At 42.8% G+C, this 27202-nt stretch overlaps 3 protein-coding genes and 1 long non-coding RNA gene across 4 annotated transcripts in view; all 4 read left to right on the top strand.

The window, feature by feature from the left end:
* LOC148224734 (uncharacterized) overlaps positions 1 to 4270 on the top strand; it is a 38948-nt gene extending 34678 nt beyond the window's left edge. The window contains exons 3-11 of the mRNA XM_088159279.1: positions 317 to 431; positions 564 to 737; positions 823 to 929; positions 1399 to 1536; positions 2797 to 2876; positions 3033 to 3134; positions 3255 to 3313; positions 3930 to 4032; positions 4155 to 4270. Coding sequence (XP_088015405.1) covers positions 317 to 431; positions 564 to 737; positions 823 to 929; positions 1399 to 1536; positions 2797 to 2876; positions 3033 to 3134; positions 3255 to 3313; positions 3930 to 4032; positions 4155 to 4270 — 994 coding nt within the window. The remainder of the gene's footprint in view (positions 1 to 316; positions 432 to 563; positions 738 to 822; positions 930 to 1398; positions 1537 to 2796; positions 2877 to 3032; positions 3135 to 3254; positions 3314 to 3929; positions 4033 to 4154) is intronic.
* A 533-nt stretch (positions 4271 to 4803) lies between these two features.
* On the top strand, positions 4804 to 6340 carry LOC148224733 (uncharacterized). Its single transcript, XR_015801942.1, has 3 exons — positions 4804 to 4908; positions 5025 to 5089; positions 6237 to 6340. It is a non-coding gene; the product is annotated as an uncharacterized LOC148224733 (long non-coding RNA).
* Positions 6341 to 6359: 19 nt separating this feature from the next.
* LOC148224732 (uncharacterized) lies at positions 6360 to 9773 on the top strand. The gene is made up of 7 exons (XM_088159278.1): positions 6360 to 6371; positions 6412 to 6415; positions 6460 to 6524; positions 7112 to 7214; positions 7337 to 7401; positions 9386 to 9488; positions 9605 to 9773. Exons 1-7 carry the CDS (start codon positions 6360 to 6362, stop codon positions 9703 to 9705), a joined length of 453 nt encoding a protein of 150 aa, XP_088015404.1. The 3' UTR covers positions 9706 to 9773.
* A 546-nt stretch (positions 9774 to 10319) lies between these two features.
* Positions 10320 to 15906, top strand: LOC148224731 (uncharacterized). The gene is made up of 13 exons (XM_088159277.1): positions 10320 to 10451; positions 10817 to 10919; positions 11040 to 11104; positions 11691 to 11793; positions 11914 to 11978; positions 12565 to 12667; positions 12777 to 12883; positions 13451 to 13553; positions 13677 to 13726; positions 13873 to 13950; positions 14824 to 14996; positions 15189 to 15283; positions 15650 to 15906. Exons 1-13 carry the CDS (start codon positions 10320 to 10322, stop codon positions 15715 to 15717), a joined length of 1245 nt encoding a protein of 414 aa, XP_088015403.1. The 3' UTR covers positions 15718 to 15906.
* Positions 15907 to 27202: the final 11296 nt, after the last annotated feature.

Genomic DNA, 27202 nt, shown 5'->3' with positions numbered 1-27202 from the left:
AAAAAAGCTGGAGGGAGCTTAGCCAGGTCAACATTCTGGAATGGGATTTGGCATCAGACAGTGGGTTGCGGGCAACTGTATTGTACATCACAGGTTTTTCTTAGGATTTTTAAATTTGCTATTATTATTATAATATTTTATTTATTTTGTTCTATTTATCAATCTGTTATAGTTTAATTGCTTTTTAAAGTTTTAATTTTGATTCCCCTCCCTGTTCCACTGAGGTGGGGAGGGAGAGGATGTGAGCGAGTGGCTGCATGGTGCTTAATTGCCATCTGGACTTAAACCAGGACAACTGCATATGTTTAATTTCTAGGACTCCTCTGCATCTTGCTTGCATAAATGGCCATGCAGATGTTGTTCGATTTCTGGTAGAAAAGAAGTGCAAGCTAAACCCTCGTGACAAGATGAATAAATCACCACTAATGAAGGTATGCAGGAGGAGCATATGTTCTCTAATCTTTGATGGCGCTCACACTTTCCAGTGTCGGGAAGGTGTGGGAGTTCTGCCAGTGAGAAACATAGATGTTGGAAGTTATTCCTCCTTTGTGTCTTGTTTCCAGGCAGTAGAGCACCAGCACAAGGACTGTGCAGCTATTCTGCTGGAACGTGGTGCTGATCCCAACCACAGAGGTGTGAGCGGTAACACTGCCCTTCACTTTGCCGTCATGGTTTCTAGCAAATCTCTAGTGGAGCTGTTACTTGAGCACGGTGCAGATATAAATGCTAAGAATAAAGTAAGCTTGGATTTTGCGTAAAGCTGCTCTTCCCAAGTCAACTTGCTTGACTTCTGTTATTCTAAGAGATGATTTCTCCTTTCAGTTGGGATACACTCCACTTACTCTTGCAATCACTGAAAACTGTGACGAAATGGTCAAGTTCCTTCTTCAAAAAGGAGCTGATGTGAATGCCCAGGATAATGTTCTTAGGTAAAAGGTTTGCCAAAAGTGCATGTGGGAGTCCTTAGCACTGTTCGAGGTGGATGGGAGGCATAAGAATGAGCTTTGAAAAAGGACCAGGAGTCACCCAGAAGGATCTCCTGTGTGACTTGTGAAAGCAGACCTGGGATCAGTTGCTTGCTTTCTTCAGGGGGTGATTTCCAAGCTGAGGACTGCAAGAAAACACTATTTGCAGTGCCACACACCCACATGAGCATGCACATGCAGGCACACAGGCCCTGAGTCTGCTCTGGGCAGGTGGTTGTCCAGGAGACCTTCGGAGGTCCCACCAACCTGAATTCTCCAACACCTGTAGGCATGTGCCTGTGCCTTCACTCTGCCTGTAGGAGAGGGGAAATTAATTGTTTAAGGAGAAAAGAGGAATTAAAGTATTGGCTAGGCAATGTTTGCAAAAGCTGATTTTAGTGAAAGCTAAAATTTTATCTCTTGGATTCCCTAGGACCCCTCTTACAGTTGCTACTGTTTCTGGGAATAAGAAAGCAAGAGAACTTCTTCTTCAACATGGTGCTGTTTTTTCTGAGTCAAACAAGGGATTCTACCCATGTCAAACTTCTGCCAAAATGGCTCAAAATGATATGTAAGTGTTTTACATCATCGTTAGAACAACTGCATTCTCCTCATGTCTGTGCTGATGCACATACCTTTTTGGTAACAGCAGGAGGGTTAAATGAGGTGCTGAGACCTTTGTAGACACTGAGCTCAGTGATGTCTTCTGATGTATCTCTTTCCATGTCAAGAGTAGATTTAGAATTTGAGGAAAACTTTGTCCCTTCCCCCCAGTTGTCTCTGAGAATTCACCTGTGTGCTTCCAAGTTCCACTGCATTGGCAGCAACTAGTTGCCTTTTGTTTCAGATACCACGTTTGGATATCTAACTGATATCCCCTACAAGCTTAACTAGGCTAAGGAAGAAAGCCCTCTTTCACAGTGATGGTAGCCAAGGGATGAGTGAATGAGTTGCATTATTCTATGAGCATACCTTGTCTAGCTATAAACAATAGTCCATGAACTCTTGCCTCTGGATCTTGACTTTATTTCTTCTTCCCCTCCCCCTTCTGGCAACCTGTATCGATGGGAAGCAGGTGAGAAGGGAGGTTGTGTAAACTGTGGTGCAAAACCCCTTTAGGAATAAAGCATGTTTGAAGATTGCTCTTACAATAAGTGGTGGTCATTCCTTCCCTCCAGGCTTCTGGCACAGTATAAGTGTTGTGTTAATGCACCATTCTACACAGCAGCCTTGACCTGGAGAACATGTTTAATTTCTTTTCTTGTTTGATTGGGTTTTATTTTTGTTTTTCTGCTTATTAAATAAACCCAAGCCCCAGCTAACCCAATGTTGGCCTCTTGATAACCCACTTGGGAGCTCTCTAAACTCTCAGGTCCTCAGGCTAACCATGGGAATTTCTGAAGCCCTTCAAAGTGAGGGCCAGGACTGAGGAGATGCTAAACTATGTTGACATGGAGTGTAGCTGCACCATTAGCATGACATCTAGCTGAGGTAGAGCCTTTGGTGATGTCAATCGGCCAGAAGGCTTGTTAAATTCATTGGCCCTTGAAATGGAGAGGGGATTTATCAAATGAGACTGTAGCCAGACTGCAGCAGGTGTGAGTTACTCCACAGATAAGACTAGGCACCTGCACTGTCACCATGCCTGTAAGGAGGATTTCAGTCTCCATTACTCTAGGACTGCAGTATGTTCTCTGTGTGTGTGACCCGTTAGCAGTTGTCTATGAATATGGGTAGAATGGAACATGCATGGCTTTTGCTTTTCCTGCAGAGAATGCTTGGAAGTCTGGGGGGATTTTCCCTAACGCATCTTCTTCCTTTCTATATTTAGTATTGCTAGTGAACGAATTGGCAGCTCCTGCTCTGAGACTCCTGTCATTCACTTGGAAACATCTGCATTGGCAGAGTCATGTAAGATACTTTTCTATCAAAGAGGTGATGAGGAAAATCACTGTGGCCTGTGACAGAATGATAATAAATCAATGGGATGCTGGTCTGGAGGGATGGGCCAAAGAACTGGAAAATAAACACTTAACACAACAATGTGCTTCTTATCTTATTTCTTAGGTGCTGAGTCAGAAGAAGAAGCCACAGAAGAGGAAGACAGTGTTGCAGCTGCAGACGAAAATAAAGTGTCTGTGCACACTATTAGAGTGCAGACCTACAGAGGTAATTTCAGAGGGACTAGATTGTTAACTTTGCAAGCCTCCCTGGCGTGAAGCAGGTGAGGAACAGCAGAGTGAAATAAGCACTCACAGAAATGACACACTTCTTATCTTTTCTTTGGAGACTACAAAGAAGAAGGACTGGAGAAAAAGGAAGACAAATGCCCCATCTGGAATCCTGAGGTACCTTTTCTGAGGGAGAAAATGGGTTCTTCCGAATCTGAGTTTGTTTTCCTTTGCTGCTTCTGTCACACAATCATAACTTAGACCTTGACATGCCACTGCTTCAGACAAGTTCTTCAGTTAGGACTGGGAAAAAGTGAGGTCCAACTAATGTCCTGTGTCTCCCTGTGGCTGATCCCCAAGATGGATTTTTAGGACAAAGAAGTAACAGTTCCTTCTGGTTACAGTCCTCTGAAGATGGGGAGGATTGTTTTTGATAGATTTCTCAGATGAAAATAATACACAAGCGGAGCAATATTTTATCTGAGAACTGCTTATTGATAAAGAAAGATAAGCGCTCCAACCGAAGTGGGATAGAAAAGAGAGCAAAGAAGGGGAAAGAGAGATGGAGAGAGAAACAGAAGGCTGGGACAGCTCATTGCCCTGCACACTGGGCAGGCTGTCAGCATCAGCTGGCAGATGGAGGAGTGTGCGTGCCACAAGCTGCCACAAGTCTGCGTGGGTCCTGTGGGTCCTACTCCATGGGCCTGTTGGCAGAAGTTTCAAGCAGGGAGGGAAAGCGGGTGTGGAAGCAGCCCGTGGCAGTTCTCATGTGAGTATCTTTTAAATTACACAGACTGATCCTAAAGGTCGAGGGAAAATGTGGACCAGTGCGTTGTTTCCTGCTGCAAACAGCAACAGGCTGGATGCGCGCTCTGCTGCAGTGGAATGTGGCAAAGGTAATTTCAGAGGAACTTACATGGTTACCTTTGTAAGGTAACTCTGTCTGGAGTGAAGCAGGTGGAGAACAGCAGAGTGAAATAAACACTCGCAGTAATAACATGCTTCTTGTATTTCTTAGGGGTCTTGCCAGCAACATCAGTAGAAGCAGAAGAGGAAGATGATGATTTCTCTTGGGGTTCTGAGGTACCTTCTGTGAGGGAGGCAGTGGGGTCCTTCCAGCTCACCTACTTCTGAACTCGTTCTATTTTGATGCTGCTTCTGCCACACCCTCCTTACTTGGGCCTTGACATGCTTGTACTTCAGATAATCTGTTCAGTGAGGATTGGGAGAAAGTGAGATCCAGCTAATGTCTGGGGCCTCCTTGTGGCTTATCCTCAAGCTGGATTTCTAGGACAAAGAAGTACCTCTTCCTTCTGGTTACAGTCCCCCGAAGTCCTAGAAGGCTGGCACTGTGATAATTGCTTTTTTTCCTCCTCTCAAAACTCTTTTGTGAATCGTCCATGTCAAATGGTTGTATATGACCCCCAATTTAGTGATTCATTCCTTCTGCCTAGGTTCTCTCAAGCTTGTGCAGGTGGACTTTATCATGTTTTGAAAAATCAGCTCAAGAGAGATGCCAAATGCAGTGGCTGTGTTTGCCTTTTTTATTCCTTCCATTACTTGATCCTTCTCTTGTTAGGCCTGTTGGCTGTAGCAAAATCTTGGAGTAAGGAAGTGTGTACACAAGGAGCCTGTGCCAGTTCTTACATGTGTCTTTTAAATTACACAGGATATCAGTGATCTTCTAGACCAAATGATTAGCCCCGTGCAGCGTCCTGCTGGAAAATGCAGCAGAGTGGGCATGCGCTCTGCTGCTGAGGAGCGTGGAAAAGGTAATTTCAGAGACACTAAATGATTACGTTTGTTAAGTTTCTCTGGAGTGAAAAAGATTTGGGAAGGGTGAGTGAAACAAGCACTCAGATCTATGACGAGCTTTTTGTTTACTTAGGGGTCTTGCAACCAGCAGCAGGAGCAGCAGAAGAGGAAGACACTGATTCTCCCTTGGAATCTGAGGTACCTTTTGTGAGGGAGACAGTGAGTTCCCACTAACTCACTGGCTTCTGGGCTCATTTGCCTTGGCTGCTGCCTCTGCCACACACTTGTAACCTGGACCTTAACCAGCCACTGCTTCAAGTAATCTGTTCAGTTCGGACTGTGCCAACGTGAGGCCTCAGCTGATGTGCTGAGCCTCCTTGTGGCTGACCTCCTAGCTGATTTCTAGAATAGCCCAGAGCAGTAGAACTCTGAAACAAGTGGAAGGCTGGCATTGTGAGGATTGCTGTTTTTCCATCACTCAGATTATTCCTTGTCCCGTCCTGCTGTAAAAGGGGAGCTGGGGAGGATTGTTTTTGATAGATTTCTCAGATGAAAATAATACACAAGCGGAGCAATATTTTATCTGAGAACTGCTTATTGATAAAGAAAGATAAGCACTCCAACCGAAGTGGGATAGAAAAGAGAGCAAAGAAGGGGAAAGAGAGATGGAGAGAGAAACAGAGGGCAGGGACAGCTCATTGCCCTGCACCCTGGGCAGGCTGTCAGCATCAGCTGGCAGATGGAGGAGTGTGCGTGCCACAAGCTGCCATGAGTCTGCGTGGGTCCTGTGGCAGCCAGGCGGGATTCTCAAACCACAGCCGGCTGTGTGCTGTGTCCCTTGCACTGGCATGCAGGCTGCCGTGGCCACGGGCACACTGCAGGTTCTCAGGGCTGCTCCATCGGGGCAGCCCACGCATGGAAGTTTTCTCTCCCCAGTCGGCTGACACGTGAAGGCTCAGCAGGCACAGGGCTCTCAGCAGGTGTAGAACCCCTGACGTTGGTTTTCACCTCATGTATAACATATGCTCAGACATTAATGAAAATCAGATTGGTTTCTCTCACTTCTCTAGGTGTGGCCAATGTCAAACAGTTCCCATATGAGCTACACTTTAGATAGTAATTTCTTCTGCCTAGGTTCTCTCTAGCTCAGGGAGGTGTCCTTGATCATATTGTGAAAACCCTGCTCAACAGGACACCAAACATGCTGGCTGTGTTGGCTCCTTTTGTTCTTTTGTCCCCTGATCCTACTCCATTGACCTGTTGGCAGAAGTTTCAAGCAGGGAGGGAAGCGGGTGTGGAAGCAGCCCGTGGCAGTTCTCATGTGAGTATCTTTTAAATTACACAGACTGATCCTAAAGGCCGAGGGAAAATGTGGACCAGTGCGTTGTTTCCTGCTGCAAACAGCAACAGGCTGGATGCGCGCTCTGCTGCAGTGGAATATGGCAAAGGTAACTTCAGAGGAACTTACATGGTTACCTTTGTAAGGTAACTCTGTCTGGAGTGAAGCAGGTGGAGAACAGCAGAGTGAAATAAACTCACAGAAATAACATGCTTCTTGTATTTCTTAGGTGTCTTGCCAGCAGCATCAGTAGAAGCAGAAAAGGAAGATGACGATTCCCCTTGGGATTCTGAGGTACCTTCTGTGAGGGAGGCAGTGGGGTCCTTCCAGCTCACCTACTTCTGAACTCGTTCTATTTTGATGCTGCTTCTGCCACACTCTCCTTACTTGGGCCTTGACATGCTTGTACTTCAGATAATCTGTTCAGTGAGGATTGGGAGAAAGTGAGATCCAGCTAATGTCTGGGGCCTCCTTGCAGCTGATGTCCAAGTTAGATTTGTAGTAAGGATAATGTAGTAAAGTTCTGTGTTACAGTCCAGTGAAAACTGTGCAAGGCTGGCATTGTGAGGATTCATTTTTCCATCAAACATCTCTCTTCTGTACACGCAGTTAATGTCAACTGGGTTCCCATATGACCTACACTCTACAGATTTATTTATTTTGCCTACATTCTCTGTGGCATGGGCAGGTATACTTCGTCCCATTTTGAAAACCCTGCTCATCAGAGATGCTGAATGTGCTTGCTGTGTTTGCCCTTTTTGTTCTTTTCACCACCTGATCTTTCTTGTTAAGCCTTTTGGTTGAAGCACAGCCTTTGAGTGTGGAAGTGGGTGGAGAAGCAGACTGTGCCATTTCTCATATATGTTTTTTAAACTGCACAGACTGATTCTGAAGGTGAAGGGAAAGTGTCAGCTGCTGTCCACCTTCCCGCTGCAAACAGCAACAGGTTGGATGCGCGCTCTGCTGCAGTGGAATGTGTCAAAGGTAATTTCAGAGGAACTTACATGGTTACCTTTGTAAGGTAACTCTGTCTGGAGTGAAGCAGGTGGAGAACAGCAGAGTGAAATAAACACTCGCAGTAATAACATGCTTCTTGTATTTCTTAGGTGTCTTGCCAGCAGCATCGGTAGAAGCCGAAAAGGAAGATGACGATTCCCCTTGGGATTCTGAGGTACCTTCTGTGAGGGAGGCAGTGGGGTCCTTCCAGCTCACCTACTTCTGAACTCGTTCTATTTTGATGCTGCTTCTGCCACACCCTCCTTACTTGGGCCTTGACATGCTTGTACTTCAGATAATCTGTTCAGTGAGGATTGGGAGAAAGTGAGATCCAGCTAATGTCTGGGGCCTCCTTGTGGCTTATCCTCAAGCTGGATTTCTAGGACAAAGAAGTAACTCTTCCTTTGGGTTACAGTCCCCCGAAGTCCTAGAAGGCTGGCACTGTGATAATTGCTTTTTTTCCTCCTCTCAAAACTCTTTTGTGAATCGTCCATGTCAAATGGTTGTATATGACCCCCAATTTAGTGATTCATTCCTTCTGCCTAGGTTCTCTCAAGCTTGTGCAGGTGGACGTTAGCATGTTTTGAAAAATCAGCTCAAGAGAGATGCCAAATGCAGTGGCTGTGTTTGCCTTTTTTGTTCTTTCCATTACTTGATCCCTCTCTTGTTAGACCTTGTCTTGGTTTAATTTTGACTTTCCCATCTAACGCACCAAATTAATGTTTTCGTTTTGGGTTGCCAATTTAAATAAACTTATTTTTCCTGTTCTTAGACAGAAACCAGGTGCAAAAGAGCAAGGCAGGCCTAAAACCTGAGCGAGTATAAAAGAAAATTTATTAACTACACAAACAAAAAGAAAAGAAAAAAAAAATTCAGAATAAGATTTTTCAGATCACTCCTTCTCTCCCTTTCCCAATCTTCATAACAACAAAACAAACATACAACAAATACTTCGGTCAGTCCTCAAATTTAGTCTTTCTCAGTTTACTTCTGGAGAGAGAAGCCTCTTCTTGTTGAAGTTGTAGGGATTTTTCCCACAAGAAGAATAATGACAGTTCTCTTGTGGTTGTATCTTTCACAATTTGCATCTGCCTGGGGAACCTGCAACTGTGACACTCCTCCCAACTCTACAGCCATCCCAGAGTTGTAGATATGGGCCATGTCTGTCTCATGGAGTATTACTTTTAAGAATGAAATGTTCGACAGCAAAGATTCTCTCTGTCTCCTTTCTCTCTGCTCAGGCTTCATCTTCAGAAAACTGAAATCTCCTTCTTTTCTCAGGGCAGAAATTCTCAACACAGGTGCTTTTTAGTCAAATCATCTATTAAATGGAACATTTCCATCCCCCCATGTTTCTTTCCATGGTTTATAGGAATATTCAGTACAGCAGTTCATCCCTACAATTTTACAAAAATATTTTCAGCCATTTCAGCATCTTCTCATTCTCCTTCCATCTTAAAACCTTAGCTCTTACGTCACTGTCTTCAGAAATCTTTTTTTTTATTTTCATATTCAAAGGAAAGGCTGGAGGCTTTGCAAATCTTATCTAAACACTAAAGAGTTAAAGTTTAACACAACTACAAGAGTTAGGCCAGGCTCAGGCCGTGCTGGGGGTGTAGCTGAGGTGTCAATCAGCCTTTCTGGGGCTGGGCTGCAGCCCCACACTGCTCATGGCCACCCGGGCAGGCCCGGCCCGGCTGGCAGCAGTAGGAGTCGGCCTCCCCCCCATGCCAGAGCCGCAGGCCCGTGGAGGAGGAAGCTGTGAAGGTCTTATTGTACAACTTTTGCTCCCCCCGGCCATCGGGTCGCCCTCGTTGGCAAACGGAGCCCAAGCGGCCTCCCGAGCCTCCCCCCTGGCATGGGGGTGGGGGAAGCTCGGGTTGGTGTTACCTGCTCAGCCGCCGGAAAGACAGAGGCTCAGTTCAGGATTACCTCCTTCAAAATGTGTGTTCACGGAGCGAACTAACTTTCTCTAATTGGCTGTTGCAGGTATCCCAACCCCCATAGAGTAAATTCTCTTAGAGAAAATCTCTCTTGGAGTTTTTTCTTCCTAAGTCAACCTATCACAGGCCTGTTGGCTGTAGCAAAATCTTGGAGTAAGGAAGTGTGTACACAAGGAGCCTGTGCCAGTTCTTACATGTGTGTTTTAAATTACACAGGATATCAGTGATCTTCTAGACCAAATGATTAGCCCCGTGCAGCGTCCTGCTGGAAAATGCAGCAGAGTGGGCATGCGCTCTGCTGCTGAGGAGCGTGGAAAAGGTAATTTCAGAGACACTAAATGATTACGTTTGTTAAGTTTCTCTGGAGTGAAAAAGATTTGGGAAGGGTGAGTGAAACAAGCACTCAGATCTATGACGAGCTTTTTGTTTACTTAGGGGTCTTGCAACCAGCAGCGGGAGCAGCAGAAGAGGAAGACACTGATTCTCCCTTGGAATCTGAGGTACCTTTTGTGAGGGAGACAGTGAGTTCCCACTAACTCACTGGCTTCTGGGCTCATTTGCCTTGGCTGCTGCCTCTGCCACACACTTGTAACCTGGACCTTAACCAGCCACTGCTTCAAGTAATCTGTTCAGTTCGGACTTAGCCAACGTGAGGCCTCAGCTGATGTGCTGAGCCTCCTTGTGGCTGACCTCCTAGCTGATTTCTAGAATAGCCCAGAGCAGTAGAACTCTGAAACAAGTGGAAGGCTGGCATTGTGAGGATTGCTGTTTTTCCATCACTCAGATTATTCCTTGTCCCGTCCTGCTGTAAAAGGGGAGCTGGGGAGGATTGTTTTTGATAGATTTCTCAGATGAAAATAATACACAAGCGGAGCAATATTTTATCTGAGAACTGCTTATGGATAAAGAAGGATAAGCACTCCAACCGAAGTGGGATAGAAAAGAGAGCAAAGAAGGGGAAAGAGAGATGGAGAGAGAAACAGAGGGCAGGGACAGCTCATTGCCCTGCACCCTGGGCAAGCTGTCAGCATCAGCTGGCAGATGGAGGAGTGTGCGTGCCACAAGCTGCCATGAGTCTGCGTGGGTCCTGTGGCAGCCAGGCGGGATTCTCAAACCACAGCCGGCTGTGTGCTGTGTCCCTTGCACTGGCATGCAGGCTGCCGTGGCCACGGGCACACTGCGGGTTCTCAGGGCTGCTCCATCGGGGCAGCCCACGCATGGAAGTTTTCTCTCCCCAATCGGCTGCCACGTGAAGGCTCAGCAGGCACAGGGCTCTCAGCAGGTGTAGAACCCCTGACGTTGGTTTTCACCTCATGTATAACATATGCTCAGACATTAATGAAAATCAGATTGGTTTCTCTCACTTCTCTAGGTGTGGCCAATGTCAAACAGTTCCCATATGAGCTACACTTTAGATAATAATTTCTTCTGCCTAGGTTCTCTCTAGCTCAGGGAGGTGTCCTTGATCATATTGTGAAAACCCTGCTCAACAGGACACCAAACATGCTGGCTGTGTTGGCTCCTTTTGTTCTTTTGTCCCCTGATCCTACTCCATAGGCCTGTTGGCAGAAGTTTCAAGCAGGGAGGGAAGCGGGTGTGGAAGCAGCCCGTGGCAGTTCTCATGTGAGTATCTTTTAAATTACACAGACTGATCCTAAAGGCCGAGGGAAATTGTGGAGCAGTGCGTGGCTTCCCACTGCAAACAGCAACAGGTTGGATGCGCGCTCTGCTGCAGTGGAATGTGGCAAAGGTAACTTCAGAGGAACTTAAATGGTTACCTTTGTAAGGTAACTCTGTCTGGAGTGAAGCAGGTGGAGAACAGCAGAGTGAAATAAACTCACAGAAATAACATGCTTCTTGTATTTCTTAGGTGTCTTGCCAGCAGCATCAGTAAAAGCAGAAAAGGAAGATGACGATTCCCCTTGGGATTCTGAGGTACCTTCTGTGAGGGAGGCAGTGGGGTCCTTCTAGCTCACCTACTTCTGAACTCGTTCTATTTTGATGCTGCTTCTGCCACACTCTCCTTACTTGGACCTTGACATGCTTGTACTTCAGATAATCTGTTCAGTGAGGATTGGGAGAAAGTGAGATCCAGCTAATGTCTGGGGCCTCCTTGCAGCTGATGTCCAAGTTAGATTTGTAGTAAGGATAATGTAGTAAAGTTCTGTGTTACAGTCCAGTGAAAACTGTGCAAGGCTGGCATTGTGAGGATTCATTTTTCCATCAAACATCTCTCTTCTGTACACGCAGTTAATGTCAACTGGGTTCCCATATGACCTACACTCTACAGATTTATTTATTTTGCCTACATTCTCTGTGGCATGGGCAGGTATACTTCGTCCCATTTTGAAAACCCTGATCATCAGAGATGCTGAATGTGCTTGCTGTGTTTGCCTTTTTGTTCTTTTCACCACCTGATCTTTCTTGTTAAGCCTTTTGGTTGAAGCACAGCCTTTGAGTGTGGAAGTGGGTGGAGAAGCAGACTGTGCCATTTCTCATATATGTTTTTTAAACTGCACAGACTGATTCTGAAGGTGAAGGGAAAGTGTCAGCTGCTGTCCACCTTCCCACTGCAAACAGCAACAGGTTGGATGCGCGCTCTGCTGCAGTGGAATGTGTCAAAGGTAATTTCAGAGGAACTTACATGGTTACCTTTGTAAGGTAACTCTGTCTGGAGTGAAGCAGGTGGAGAACAGCAGAGTGAAATAAACTCACAGAAATAACATGCTTCTTGTATTTCTTAGGTGTCTTGCCAGCAGCATCGGTAGAAGCCGAAAAGGAAGATGACGATTCCCCTTGGGATTCTGAGGTACCTTCTGTGAGGGAGGCAGTGGGGTCCTTCTAGCTCACCTACTTCTGAACTCGTTCTATTTTGATGCTGCTTCTGTCACACTCTCCTTACTTGGACCTTGACATGCTTGTACTTCAGATAATCTATTCAGTGAGGATTGGGAGAAAGTGAGATCCAGCTAATGTCTGGGGCCTCCTTGTGGCTTATCCCCAAGCTGGATTTCTAGGAAAAGAAGTAACTCTTCCTTCTGGTTACAGTCCCCCGAAGTCCTAGAAGGCTGGCATTGTGATAATTGCTTTTTTTCCTCCTCTCAAAACTCTTTTGTGAATCGTCCATGTCAAATGGTTGTATATGACCCCCAATTTAGTGATTCATTCCTTCTGCCTAGGTTCTCTCAGGCTTGTGGAGGTGGACTTTGTCTTGTTTTAAAAATGCTGCTGAACAACAATGATGAAGGCACTGGCTTTGTTTGCCCTTTTTGCTCTTTTCAAATTATCTTTCCCCTCTCCTTAGGCGTGTTGGCCGAAGCAGACGCTTTGAGCGTGGATTTAGGGTGCTGAATCTATCTGTGCCAGTTCTCACATGTGTCTTTTAAATTTTGCAGACTTTTTCTGATATTGTAGAAGAACCGCTTGCTGGCGAGCAGTGTCCTGCTGCCGACCACAAAGGAGTGGGAGTGCAGTCTGCTACAGAGGAGCACAGCAAAGGTAATTTCAGAAGGACTATATGGTTACCTTTGTAAGCCTCTCTGGAGTGAATCAGATGCAGAAAAGCATAGTAAAATAAATACTCATAGTTATTATGCGCTTATCTTAGGGGTCTTGAAACGAGCATGTAGAGAAGCGATAAAGGACAATGGAGTCTTGCAGCCAGCAGCGGGAGAGGCAGAACACGAAGACAACGATTTTCCCTGGGATTCTGAGGTACCTTCTCTGAGGCAGGCAGTGGAGATCCCTCTGACTCATCTGCTTCATTTTCCTTTGCTGCTGCTTCTACCGCATGTTCATAACTTGCACCTTGACATGCTGCTTCTTCAGATGAGCTGTTCAGTTGGGACTGGGACAAAGTGAGGTCCTGCTAATGTCCTGGACCTCCTTACAGGTGATGTCCATGTGAGATTTCTAGGGCAAAGAAGTAAAACTTCTCCTGGTTTCAGTCCTCTAAAGTCCTAGAAGGCTGGCATAGTGAGAATTGCTTTTTCCACCTCACAGATCTCTTCTGTGGATCCAGTCAATGTCAAATGGTTGTGGATGACCCACAATTTCTTCTGCCTAGGTTCTCTCAAGCTTGGGCAGGTGGACTGTCATGTTTTGAAAGATCTCCTCAAGAGAGATGCCAAACGTGCTGATTGTGTTTGCCCTTTTTGTTCTTTCCACCACCTGATCCCTCTCTTGTTAGGCCTCTTGGCTGAAGCAGAAGCTTTGAGGGTGGAAGGGGGTATGGAAGCATATGAAGGACTGTGCCAGTTCTCACATTTTTAAATTCTGCAGACTGATTCTGAAGGTGAAGAGAAAGTGTTGGCTGATGTACAACTTCCTGCTGCAGACCAAAACAGAGTGGGTGTGAGCTCTGCTGCAGTGGAGCACATCAAAGGTAACTTCAGAGGAACTGCATGGTTACCTTTGTAGGCCTCTCTGGAGTGACTCAATTTTGGGAAAGCAAAGGGAAAGAAGCACTCACAACAGCAACACTCTTATTTCTTATCTCTATTATCAGCTGCAAGAGCAGAGCAGGAGGAACATTTTATCTCCTCTCCTGAGAAAAAGGTACTTAGCTCTCTTCCTGAGCTCTTACACTACCCTTGGCAGAAGTCACGTTTCTTCATGCTCTCTGCTTGAACGCAACGTGATGCTGCAGTCCTGCTGAGGATTCGTTTCCCAACTCTCATTTCTCTTTTTTCTTGCTTACTTAGCTTCCTACATTACGGGGAGAAGATCTTCAGCTAAAGGTTGATTCTTCAACTCAAACAGATTTTGAGCAGGACAAACAGGTGACTCTTAGAGACAGATGCAAATATCCCTAAATAGAACCTATCAGTGTACATGTGTTCTTGCTACTGAGTTCATTTTGAAATACTGCTCAGAGGAGGTAATTAATCTGGACCTGTATTTTGGACCTAATTTCATATGTATTTGAAGCAGAAGGGCTGCAAAAAGAGGCTGCTTGAAGTCCCATTAAGCTTCATTTTGAACATGTCCAGGGATGAGGACAACTCCTCTGGACAACCTGGTCCGGTGTTCCATCACAATACTTGGACAATTTTCCTCCTTATATCTAATCTAAATTTACCGTCTTTGCATTTTAAACCATTGCCCCTTGACCTGTAACTACGATCCTCGGTAAAAATAGCTCTCCTTCTTTCTATGTTAAAAGGGTTAAAAGGCTGCAATAAGATTTGCCCAGAGCCTGCTTTTCCCCAAACTGAAAAATCCCAAGGCCCTCATTCTTTTTCCATGGGAGAGGTGTTCCAGCTCTGTCAGTGTCTTTGTGGCCCTCCTCTGGCCTCTTTTCATCAGGTCCATGTCTGCTTTGTGCTGGAGGTGTCAGAGGGTGACACAGTACTTTAGGTGGGGTCTCACAAGAGTAGAGTAGAAAGGGATAATCACCTCCCTCAACCTGCTGGCCAGCCTCTCCCTCAACATGTAGACTGATCTAATGATGTAATTTCATCACTTTTGTTGTCCCATTTGCACTGACTTTGCTGTGTTTATGAAACACTATTTCCTTAGCCATTGGCCAAGGAAATCAGTGTAGGAGAGATGAAGTAACACAGGTTTTGAAAGTTAACATCAGAGTCAAAGCACTCTACTTTTTTTTAATATATAAAAGCTTTCTACTAGGGATTATTCTTGTGGTTTGACAGCTCAAGGACCTGAAAGAACCTTTTCACAAGAATGATTACTATGCTGAGTCAGGGAAGAATGCCCTAAAGGAGAAGAAGATAATAACACTTTTGAGGAACATGCAAGGCCGCCTGGTTGATTCTTCTGATTCTTCAGCTGCTGCTATCCCTCAGCTGCAAGAACACATTCAACGGTAAGACAGTGGAGCAAGGCTTCACTTTGTGTGATTCTGTGAACACAACAGGACTATCATCTTGCATCCCAGTAAGATACTAATGCAGGATTTTCAAATATGCTTTTGTTTTAGATGATATTCTTTCATGCTCTTCCTTTGGGGATTGTTGTCCTGTGAACTTCTGTGATAAGACCTGTACTTCTTTTTCAGGCTCCAAATTCAGATGGCAAGGCTGGAAGCCACAATCCAGCAACAAGCCAAGACTATTGAACTCCTTGAGACAATCCAGCAAGTCTCTTACCCCAGTAAGCTACTCAGAGCTTTCCCTGTTCATGACCCACAGAGCCTAGTTCCATATTCATGTGGGAAATTTTTAAAATTTTCAGGTTTTCCTAGAGAGAGTCTTGGAGAGATCAAACCATATAAATAGATAACCTGAAAGACCCAATCATATTCTAGAAGAAAGGGTTTGGGGGTACATGTTGGAAGGAAGACGTGGTGGTTCGGGAAGTTTGTCCATTTCCAGTACCTCAGTCAGTGTGGGAAAGAGGGCAACATGCAGTTGGGAGTTTAGGATCAAAGAAGGCTGGATCCTCCAAAAACTTGAGAGACCCCACAGGGTTGTGGTCCGCTAAACTCTCCCTTTATTCAAGTAAAATTAACTTTTGCAGGACTCCTCCCGGGGCGCCGGTCTTTGGCACCATGTTTTTCCACACTATCAACAACTGTTTTGGAGTGAAGTTTGCAAAGTGAGCCAATCCCTGAGGCTGAGTCACCCTGCAAGTGTTTCCACCATTTTGGGTGTCTGTTCCCATAGATTTGTGAAATTTAGCAATTTTGTATCTAGTGACCACTATCTAGTGATTACTTACTGTTATTTTTTGCCTGTTGCTGTTTCGCTTTCAATAAATTGTTATCTATTCACTTATATCTACTTGTATTTGTTCCTTATTGGTGGAAAGGGACTGGATGGAACTAAGGAGGGTAACTCATTTTAGAGCATCTTTAAACTGTCTCTTTAAACATCTCTTTAAACTGTCTTAAACCAAGACATATTTTTAGAACTACCCTGGGAAGATGGTTATTGATTTTTCTTGGTAGACAGGTTTTCTGGGTGGCTAGAAGCCTTTGTCTGTCACACCAACAAAACTCAAGAAGTAACAGAAGTTTTGTTAAAGGAAATTATATCTAGATTTGGGCTACCACTGGGCCTGTCTTCAGACAGAATTTCATTCTGTGGCTGAAACAATTCAAAGTTTATGCAAAGTGCTTGGGAGTCACATGGTATCTCCACACTCCTTAGAGACCTCAGTCCAGTGGAAAAGTAGGAAGGATGAACCAAAACTTGAAATGGCAAATAAGATTTGTCAAGAAACTTCACTAAGATGGCCTCAGGCTTTGTCTTTAGCCTTATTAAGAATTAAAACACAGCCTAGATCTAAAGAAAGATTAAGTCCTTATGAAATTATTTAAGGCAGGCTGTATCAAACTAACTATCTCAGGAGAAAGCCATGTGTTAGGAAATAGTAATTTAAAAGAGTATGTCTTGTCTTTGGGAAAAGAACTCTCAGTTTTGCATAGGTTTGTTGTTTAGCATCCTCAGCAACCTTGGACATTCAGATACATCCTCATCAACCCAGGGATTAGGTATATGTCCACATGTGGAATGATGAACTTAAGGAAAAGTAGAAAGGATCATTCCAGGTTCTCATGGCTGTGAAAACTGTTGGCTGAGACTCCTGGATTCACTACACCTGGACAAAAAGCCAGCCCCAAACCAGGAAACACTTCACTGGACTGTTCAGCAGACAGCAAATCCTTTAAAGATAAGATTGAAAAAAACATTTAATAAATTGTACTTGGGATCAAGGGAATTTTTTTATGGTTATAGAGTGTATGGTAGTGTTGGTCTGAAATGAAAAGTTTAATGAAGACCATATTTCTATACTTTGTAGAATAGTAGCTCAAAGAGATGTAGCTTCCTCTGGAGAAACTGGGAACTTTATACTAGATTTAGTTCAAAGGCTTGGCAAAATGTGCAATTTGAGTAGTATCACCACCTGTATACCTATCACTGAGTCAGTGAGCCAGACAATTCCCCAAGGAATTAAAATAGGCTGCAAAGACTAATCAGCTAAACAAAATTCTGCAGGAAATTAGGAATTAGTCACTGGAGAGTTGGCTACACTACTTGAGGCCTTAATCTGTATTATAATTTTCGCAATCATTATCAGACTTTGTTTAGAATCAATTCAGTGTCAGGCATCAATGGAAAGTAATATATGGAAGTAGAGAGAGAAAACCTCTCTCCTTCTCAAAAGGGGGAGTTGGCATAAATGCTCAAGAGCCAGGAATATCATAAATTGAAAAAGCAATGCTGGAATAGGAGAGCACTAAAAAAACCTCTTGGAGGGATTGGCTTACTTCATGCCTAACAGATCTTAGATGCCTTAGAAAATTTCTTATAACGGGTTGGAATTGTTGCAGCTTGAATCAAGCTTTCATCTCAGCTTCAAGAAAAAAATAACTAACTAAAAGTACTTAAATATTCAGTGCTTTGTAAAAGAATGAGATGAAAGTGAAAGAAAGTACATTTGTGCCTAGTCAGTAAACTCCTACACATGGACTTTGAAAAAATTTGTAGTGTTTAATAACACTGCAACTATCTGTATGTAGACTACTTAGACTGAAAGCCTTCTATTTAATTATTTTTCTGTAGTTCCAGATTGGCACGTGTCATAGCTGCTCTTGGGGACTGTTATTACAGAAACTGTGTAAAAACATTATGAGGTCAAATAATCAGAAATTTTGAAGTGTTCACCTCAGCTTTAAATGCTAACCTTACTTCTCTCCTCTGCATGCTCATTTGACTGCAGGGTGTCCTCCTTTTAGTTCATAGGGGGAATAGATAAAAGCATTGCTGTCGTAACTGCTGTGTAATGTTTTGGTAAGAGCATTGCCAAGAGACTCCAGAAGAGATTCATTATGGTTCAGTTGCTGTCTAACTGATGCCTTCTCTGTGTGTGGAGCCACTTGATCACTCTCCATTTCCTGTCCTGTAGCAAATAGTTTTGCCAAGAGTTAAGAAAATGGAACATTTTTGGATTTGCTATTCCAGTCACAACCCTTAGGTTAGGTATAAATGTGTGAAGGGTTGTGACAGGGTGTCAAAAACTCAGTTATTATCTTTTGGTTTTTTCAAAACTGCAATGCCAAAATCTTAATCGAAGAGCAATATTAGGAAGTTATTCTGAAAGAGAGAAGCAGTTTAAGATACCAAAATTATCTTCCAAGCCTGCATATCTCCCATTTCTACAGTCCGTTTGAAAATAACTCCACTCTGAAGTACACCTAGCTGCATACGACATACTTTGGGGCTTAGTGTTCCAAATCTCATCAAACTCCTAATGTTTCTCCTAATGATAAAGAACAACAACCAAATTCTTACAGAAGGAAATATCAAAAAGTCAAGATTACACTGATAGCAATTTAGTATACAATGTCAACAATTTAAAGCTCTGATTGAAATTGACTTTATGATAGAGCATTTCTAAAAGTTTTAGCTGCAGGATTTCAAACAGAGCTCCAAAACTCCCCTTCCAGGCACTTCCTCCTCTGGTCTCTTTACCTCCATGCTGGTTCTTGGGTTTGCCCTTTTTGTGGCAAATGCTCCCTCTCCCCCCCATAACCAAAGTGCCTGGTTCTCTTCAAGCCATCAGACAGAGGAGACCTGTTGCTCTAGTGCTGCCATTCTCTTCAAACATGACCAGTTATCTTCCACTTCCACAGCTGGAATTTGTCCTTGGCTGAATGATTTTAAACTTAACTGCCTTGCTGTCTAAACATTATGATTCAAACAACAAAAGAGATGTAATGATTTAATACCCAAATACTTATTTTGAAGTACTGCTGATTTCTGGTCAGAGAAAGAAAGATACATGGCTTAAAGTGACTTCAGGAGGAAGGCTGCTTTAGTGAAGAAAAAAGCTTCTTTAATGAAGACAAAGGCTGCTTTAATGAAGACAACTAACAGTAATGACAGAGTTTTGAGCTTACATGCAATTATGCTTTGACTCAGATTCTTATTTTGAGGTTTGGAGTCTGCCTGTTCCTTGTTCGAATAGGCCCTGCGTTAATATTCATATATGCAGCACACGTATTTCTACAGCCTATATTTAAATAGTAATATTTATGTACAGCAATTCCACATGTTAAGCCACATGTTAATTTGGTCTCTAATTGTGGAACTGCTGTAAAACAACCCGTTTCACCACTGCTTGGGTTTGTTGGAGCAAACACTAGAAAACAAAAGGAGCAGATGTCAGCTTCTCACACCTGAGCTGCCGGCGGCACGAACTGCCAGAGCCCTGGCGCCATCCATACAATGTGCAGGTGAGGACCTGGTGCAATAAGGGGCTGTGGGATCCCTTCTTGCTTTCTCCACTTCTTTGCTTTTTCTTACTTTTCTATCTTTCCTTCTTACTCTCTGCCGTGGTGATAAAAAAAGTGAGTTATCATTTTGGTTACCAACATTCAACCTCGTCCATGCCTTAATTTTGGTGTGGGTATATTCAAATTCCTTGCCCACCCCATTTTCATGGTTTAGGATGCATTCCTGGGTTAGGACATAAGCCTTTCTAGTATACTCGTTCCAATAACTGATATTACCACTGTATGTGGTGTCTTTCACATAATGATCTCAAAACATGTTAAGGTCATTAAATGACATACTTTATCCAGTGGTAATTATGTAAGGGAGTAAAATGTGTACTCATTATTCATGTGGATTAAGTAAAACACAGAGGGATTAAGCTATTCTATCCATAAAAGCAACATGGGAAGTAGCAATAAAACCTGGCAATCCTGTTTCTCCTCACTCCAACTGCACGTGGTACTCACTTCCAATCACTAAAATATGAACCAATTATTGATCCCATTCTTCCTCCTACAGTTTCCAATAATGTGACAAGATAACCTGACTTTGATGCTGTTTCTTAGGCTGGTTGAAAGATTCTATGAGGGAAATATTACTGCTTTTAGACAGAAACACAGAATGGTTTAGGTTGGAAGGGACCTCTGGAGGGTACCTGGTTCAACTCCCTGCTCTGGCTGACCACCCAGAACCAATTATCCCAGACCATGTTTAGACATTTTTTAGTACCTCCAAAGATGGAGAATCCACAATCTCCCCAGCCAATCTGTGCCAGTGCTCACAAGAAGAAAGTGTTTCCTGATGTTTAAAGGGAGCCTTCTGCATTTCAGTTTGTTCCCATTACCTCTGGATCTGGCACTGAAAAGAGCCTGGCTCCGTTTTCATGTTCCTCTCCAGGTGCAGGACTTTGCACTTCTCCTTGTTAAAGTTCGGGAAGTTCCTGTCAGCTCATTTCTCCATCCTGTTGAGGTCCAGCATTGAGAAAGCATCTCATCCATATTCCTGTGAACCATTACTGTGGGTGATGTTAAATTGAATTGACTCATGGGGGAGCATTTAACAATCTGTAGGCAAAGTTAACTACATGACACAAGACCATCTTGGCAGTGTTAAGGTTGGATGTCTGTGAGTTGTAAAGAATTAATTGTCTGAGACTCACTAAAAAGAAAAAAAGCATTAAATCAGAGCTAGGTTCCAAGTAAGAATGCTAAAGGGGAATTGAAATCTGGAGAAGAGTTTTAGCACAAGAACAACAACGAGCGCTGGTGTACTCCAGCTCTGCTTCAATGCAGTAAAACAAGGACAAGCTTCAAGACTCACATAAACAAATGGCAGCCAAAAATACTCATAGCCCAGATGGCAGGGCAAGTCTCTTTTCCAGCATTCTCCCTATGCCTTCATTTTGGTTTTGAGAGGAAGAAATGAGGAAATAGCATGTAGAAGGCAAATTGGAGATAACCATTATTGTTCTGTTGCTAGGATTAACTGGAACACATAAAATCGACTCAAGATGACCAGTGGTCACTTCTCTAGAGCCTTGCAGTCCAAGGAGTTACACCTCAAAGTGAATGTACAGTTCCATCAGCTCCAAATGGTGTAAGGTACGGGAAATTGATGCCGAAATTTAAGGTGAAGCTGTTGCTAAAATTTGATGTGTAATTAAATGTGTAAATTAAATGTGTATATCCGTTAAGGGGAAGAAAGAGAGCATGGTATGATGGGGTGCAGAGGAGGGCATGCTTGCATGAGACTGTATTTTAGATTATTTATGGGGTTGGATGACCATGGTCCTTTAATTTTGGTAACAAGTCAGTGCTTGATAAGATCTGTTTGTGCAGGTGTTTTTACTGGAAGGAGTTTTCCATTAAGAACAATTGCTTCTGTACACTAAGCTCTGCTCACTTTAGTGTCTTGATCAATGCTCCTGCTGAAGCTGTTGGTGTGACATTTTGTAATAGGAACTCCTATGGCTCCTGTGGAGCCCTTACTGACATATTATCCAGTTGGCAGCTCTGATCAGTCCTGAATTCTGATGGTACTGGATGCTCCTTCACTTTCGCCCTTTAAGTAATGAGATAGAGAGTGGAAAATCCAGGCTGTTTTCCTTAGCAATGTCTGGTCACAGAGGTGATTGTTGTGCAGTGGGCTGTGACTCACAGCTGAGAAGCCCCTAGGCAGGAAGTGAGCATAATCAGCATGGTCTTGCAGTAAGCGAGGGAAAATCCTGTAACAAATATTTGCATTGGCACTGAATACAAAAAGTAGAGATCAGCCTGTAATGAAGACAGAGTTGGAATCCAGCAGTTTTGGACAGTTTGACTTCTGCTGTTTGTGAGTAACACTGATGGCAGTATTTGGGGTTGAGATGCAAGGTTATTTGAGCATCTCAGCTGTACCGAGGAGAGAAGGCACAATTTTATTGTTTGCTTTGAAGACAGATCATGTGCAAGGTGGTAACTTCACGTATGGATACAGTCAAGTGTGACAAGAGAAAACTACATGAAATGACATTTTTGTTTTGAACAATCTAGGCTGCTTGCCCTCAGAAAAAGAGGATGATGCTGACTATAATTTCTGGTGGCAGACTTCTAGTCTGCCAGCTCTTGGAGTTGAATCAGATCCAAAGACCCTGCGTTTTGGCAGGTGAAGCATAGATATTCCTTAATAATCTGTTACACAGAATACTTTTAAGGTCCATGGAAATCATTGTATTGTCTTACTCTTTTTTCTTCATGTGATACTTGACAGCTAGTGGAATTATTATTTTGTTTTTATAATCTCATAAGCGAAATTGCGTAAATCCTGAAAGCTGAAAGACAGAAGGCTCCTAGCAGAAACAAAAAGGGCTTACAACTGCAATATTCTGAATCTCATTATTTTTAAAACTCTATGTTTGGGAAATTTCCCCTGTGATTTTTTTATATGAGGGTTGGTCAGACAGTTCATGCTGCTGACTAGTAGCATCTGAAACCTAGACTAGAAACAAAGAGCTGAATTTTAGAATGGGCTAAGGAAATTGAGTTAGCAGGTATGATAAGAAAGGCACTTACATCATCAGGTCTGCCTGCCAGGACTTCTCATGTGGTGGCCAAGCAGCTAAGCTATCCTTTGTTACAAAGGCAATATTTCAGATCTTATTTTCATTTTAAGTTTTTATTCCCTTTTAAATGTCATCATTATAGCATGACATCCTCTGTATTGTTTTGTGCAATGTCTGTTGGGAGATTTTCCTGGCAGTAGCTTGATTAACCTTTTGTCGTGGTTTAACCCCAGCTGGTAACTGAGCTCCACACAGCCTTTCTCTCAGTCCCCTGCCATGATGGTGTGGGGAAGAGAATTCGAAAAGTAAAAGCTAGAAAATCCATGGGTTGAGATGAAGACAGTTTAATAGGTAAAGCAAAGGCTGTGCACACAAGCAAAGTTGAAAGAAATGAAATCATTCACTGTTTCCCATGGGCAGGCAGGTGTTCAGCCATCTCCAGGACAGCAGGGCTCCATCACACATATTGGTGACCTGGAAAGCCAAACACCATCATTCCAAATGTCCTCCCATCCTTATTCTCTCCTCAGCTTTACCTGTGACCATGACACCTTATGGTATGGAATATCCATTGGATCAGCTGGAGTCAGCCGTCCCAGCTGTGTGCCCTCCTGACTCCTTGTGCACCCCCAGCCACCTCTCTGGTGGAGTGGGGGGAGAAGCAGAAAAGGCCTTTGAGCTCTGCTCAGCAGTAACTAAAACATTCCTGGTTTATCAATACTGTTTCCAGCACATGTCCAAAACACAGCCCCATACAAATTACTGTGAAGAAAATTAACTCTGTCCCAGACAAAACCAGCACGTGTGAAGATTTGCAAACTGATAAAAGCATACTGAGTATAAAGTGAGTCAGATTAATGTGTTTTATCTCTAACACAGAAGAAATACTCTTGTCAAAGAAGCTGCTCTCTGCAGCTTCTCTCTTTTCTGAACTGAACAACTGTCATCTAGGATTCCTGTCCTAAATATGTTTCCATTGTTGTCCCTATTCCATTTGTCTCTCCAGACAAAGCTATCTATTTCCCAGAGTACTTGGAAAGATAAGATATTAGTTTTGGTCCTATCAGACTTGCAGTCTAGTTTCACAACAAAGTGGGTTGTCAGAATTTAGCCAGTCTGGAAATCTAATCTTAATCTGACATTTAAATGAAAGTTGAGGTCATTGAGGCCATATTAACTGAAACCAAAAGGCAGAAAAATCATCAAGACCTCTGTGATGTGAGGCTGATAAATTTTAATGTCCCTTCAGTGAGTTAAAGCATCTTTTAGAGGGGATTTTACATTTCACAATAATTGCATCTTTATGAAATAGAAATCACAGTGGATGGCTTGCAGGGGAGTGATGACAATTATTTTTCATCTCATGATGTAGAAGAAAATGAACCTTTCCGAAGTGTGTTCTTTCAGTCATAATCAGAGAGTTTTATATTGTATTATTGTCAACTGTTGTAGTTTTTTTAATAGTGTGTTACTTCTATTATGGAGAGAAAAAAAAAGGTGGATTTTAAGGTTAAGAAATGTTGAACCATATTACTTAAAAGAAAATAAAATTATAATAGCACAGAAGCATGTTTTAGAACTTTATTTTTGTGTGACTGTGATGGTTTTGGCCAGAGTCAAGTTAATTTACTTCATGGTGGCTACCATGGGGAAATAACTGGGTAAGAACTTTTACCAGGTATGTTTGGGTATATTGTCTCTTGCTCATTGTGTTTGTGGCTTAGGACACGTTCCCAGATTGAGACAATAAGATGCTCTGCTTTATTTCTGAATTTTCCAGTTTGGCTGCAGGGCTCAGCTGCAGCCTGGATCACTTGCCTGGTCCCCCTGTGCCTGTGGATGGAACATTGGGTTTCTTGTGACTGGCACAAGAATCTGTCAGTAGCTGGTAAATGTGCTCACAGCAGTGAGCCCAGTGTTCAGCAGGAGGCCAGGGTCACTACCAGCTGTCTTCTGCCTACAGAAAAGACATCTTTATTATTTTTACAGTTTTTAGCTTATGACTTCTGTGCTCTTGGCAGGTGTCAGCATGTTGACATGGCTTTCATGTTTTACAAATCTCCACAATTTGAATATCCTAATGACTTTCTATTTTCTTCTTTTATCAGAACTTTTTCTAGCAGTTTCACTCCTGTTTTGCTTGACTCTAGTCCTGAAAGCACCTGTCCCTATACCTTTCATACATGATGTTAAACATTTATAGGCTGGAAGCCATAACCCTTTTATCTTGAACCTTTTTACTTCATTAGACAAAATCCACACAGGTGCAGAGCCTCATGGTGTTCAGCACTCTAAAAATGTGATACCAAAACAAGTTGTGATTCCCTGCACTAAACTTCTGAGGTTTCACGTTTATGTTAGGGAAGAAGACAGTTGAACCTGGACTACACTGTCCAGTTTAGGGGTCTCTGGTGCACAACAGAGATCAACAAACTGGAGAGAATACAGTGAAGGACCACTAGCATGAAGATGTGCTTGACTGATGAGAGCTGATTATGTTTAGTTTGGAGCAAAGGAAGCTGAAGGCTGATTTAGTTGCAGTTGTTCACTTTCATAATGAGAAATGTGTAGAAGATGAAACCATCATTTCCTTGGACATGTGCAGTGAAAGGAGAGGAGGCAATGTTGCGAAGGTTACAACATGGGAAAGTGAACCAGTATAAGTTAAAAACCCTCAGCATGAGTGTGTGGCATTAGGATGTGTTCTGAGAGAGATCTAGGGACATCTCTCACTGGAAAAATTCAAAACTCATTTGACAAGGCTATGTGTGGCTCCAGATGAGCTCCAAAGGTCTCTTTCAGTCTAGATATTTCTATAATTCTTTGATAAACGATGTCTTTTGCAGACATTGCTGGAAAGATCACACTTCTATTACTGAAAATAATGGAAACAATGCTGTATACTCAAAGTGACCCTGGGAATGTCACTAACAATGAGATATCTCAGAATTCTGACTGGGTTGCAAAAATAAGGATTGCACCCCAGTGACCAGTGGAAAACACCTAGTGCTAAAGGGGAACCAGAACATGATAGTGTGTTTGGAGTACATCAAAAAAACTATTTACTTGCTTGATGCTTAAATGTAAACACTTTTCAGAGAAAAACAGATATGTACAGTATTGCATATATTATGAGGCCATGAAAACCTTAGTTTTCTAGGATACATGTGAATGCCACCAAAATGCCACAAGGGATTGACTGGTGAGTATATTAAGCCTCTGCTACACAAAAGAATGAAAGTACAAGGTTCAGGTTATGAACTGCTGGTTCTTTCCTTGCTAATAAGAATATCCAAGAGGAACCTTCCCCTGTAACTGTAGTCATGTCCTGAGTGACCACTATTAATTTGCAGGTCTGTTGTCAGTAATTAAATTCCCTCTTTGGCAAGAATTCAGCATAGCTAGGAGCCACATATTGGCAAGGCTGCCTCTGGTCTTCTACCATTTATAGCGAGGAGTAAAAAAAAAGCACATTGCAAATAGGGAGCAGCAAGAGCAGCAAGAATAATGTAGCTTTAAATTATGCCTTTACCTCTGATTAATTGCATGGAGATAAAAGTTTCCAAATAATGGAAATCAGATTATTTGGTTTTGTACTGCAGGCAGTCTGGTGTTCTCAATATGTGTTGCTTGATGTATTAACCTTACAAATATGTTTTTTTGATAATAGAAATGAAGACAGAAAAGAAGCTGACTTTGAAAAATCCCTTTCATTAAAGCTCTGGCTTCTTGACATGACTGAATTCTTGTCACAGTCCACTGAAATTGTCATGTTACCCACAGAAGTGTAGCACCTTCCTGCAGCAGAGCACATTAACTGTACGGGAAAATTGAGCTGGAGTTGTTAAATGGAATTGGTTTTGGCTAGGAACAAAGTAAAAAGCAAAGCTAATCTTATAATGAAGTCATGGTTCTGGCAGATTAAAGTGATAAAGATTTGGCTGATGAAGTAGTTATTGGGTTGTTCTATTAGAATTTAGTACTCCAGACTTTTAAAATATATTGTTCAATAAATATAATCTGTAAAAAGGAGGTCAAATATAACATATATAAAGTAAGTTATAAAAGAATACGAAGAAAGAAAATTAGCAAATACTGTGTTTTCTTCTCTTTCTTTCTGGGCAATCTGATCTAGTGGAATATTCCCTACCCAACAGGGAGGTTGGAACTACATGATCTTTAAGGTTCCTTTCAACACAAACCATTCTATGATTCTGTTTCTTTGTTTTTAGTTTCACTTTCATCTTTCAAGACTTTCAAAATTTTGCAAATCCTGCTAAATTTTAGCGTTTGGATAGAATTTATTTATTTATTTTTCAAAACTGAGACACTTAAAAAATAATACAGTAGTAAAATAAAGGAGAAAATACCTCTTCTTATGTCATCTGTTCCATTGCATGCTCAGGGACAGCCTGCATGGCAGGCTGAAAGTGAGCTCAGTTGGGCAACCCATGCTGCCAAAGGAGCAGAGATCTAGATGAGTGTATGAGTGTTTGAGTAAATTTCTATAATGACTAAATTTCTCTTCTAGAAAGTATCTCTTCTAGTTTCTAAGCCTCTGTCAATGTCAGCAGGTCAGTATTGTGAGGATTGTAGGGACAAAGTTCTGCCCAGACTCCCAGAGAGTCCTAGAGATGTACCCGGGAGGTGAAATATTACTGAAAGTTGTTGAGGTACATCCAGACTGTTGGCCAAGGCATAATTCTGCTTTTTCTCGTGAGCCCTGCTAGTGTTCCTACACTGATCCAAACT

The sequence above is a fragment of the Sturnus vulgaris genome, chromosome 2 (assembly GCF_052056855.1).
Source record: "Sturnus vulgaris isolate bStuVul1 chromosome 2, bStuVul1.hap1, whole genome shotgun sequence".
Classification (NCBI taxonomy): domain Eukaryota; kingdom Metazoa; phylum Chordata; class Aves; order Passeriformes; family Sturnidae; genus Sturnus; species Sturnus vulgaris.
This window is presented reverse-complemented; position numbering and strand designations above follow the sequence as displayed.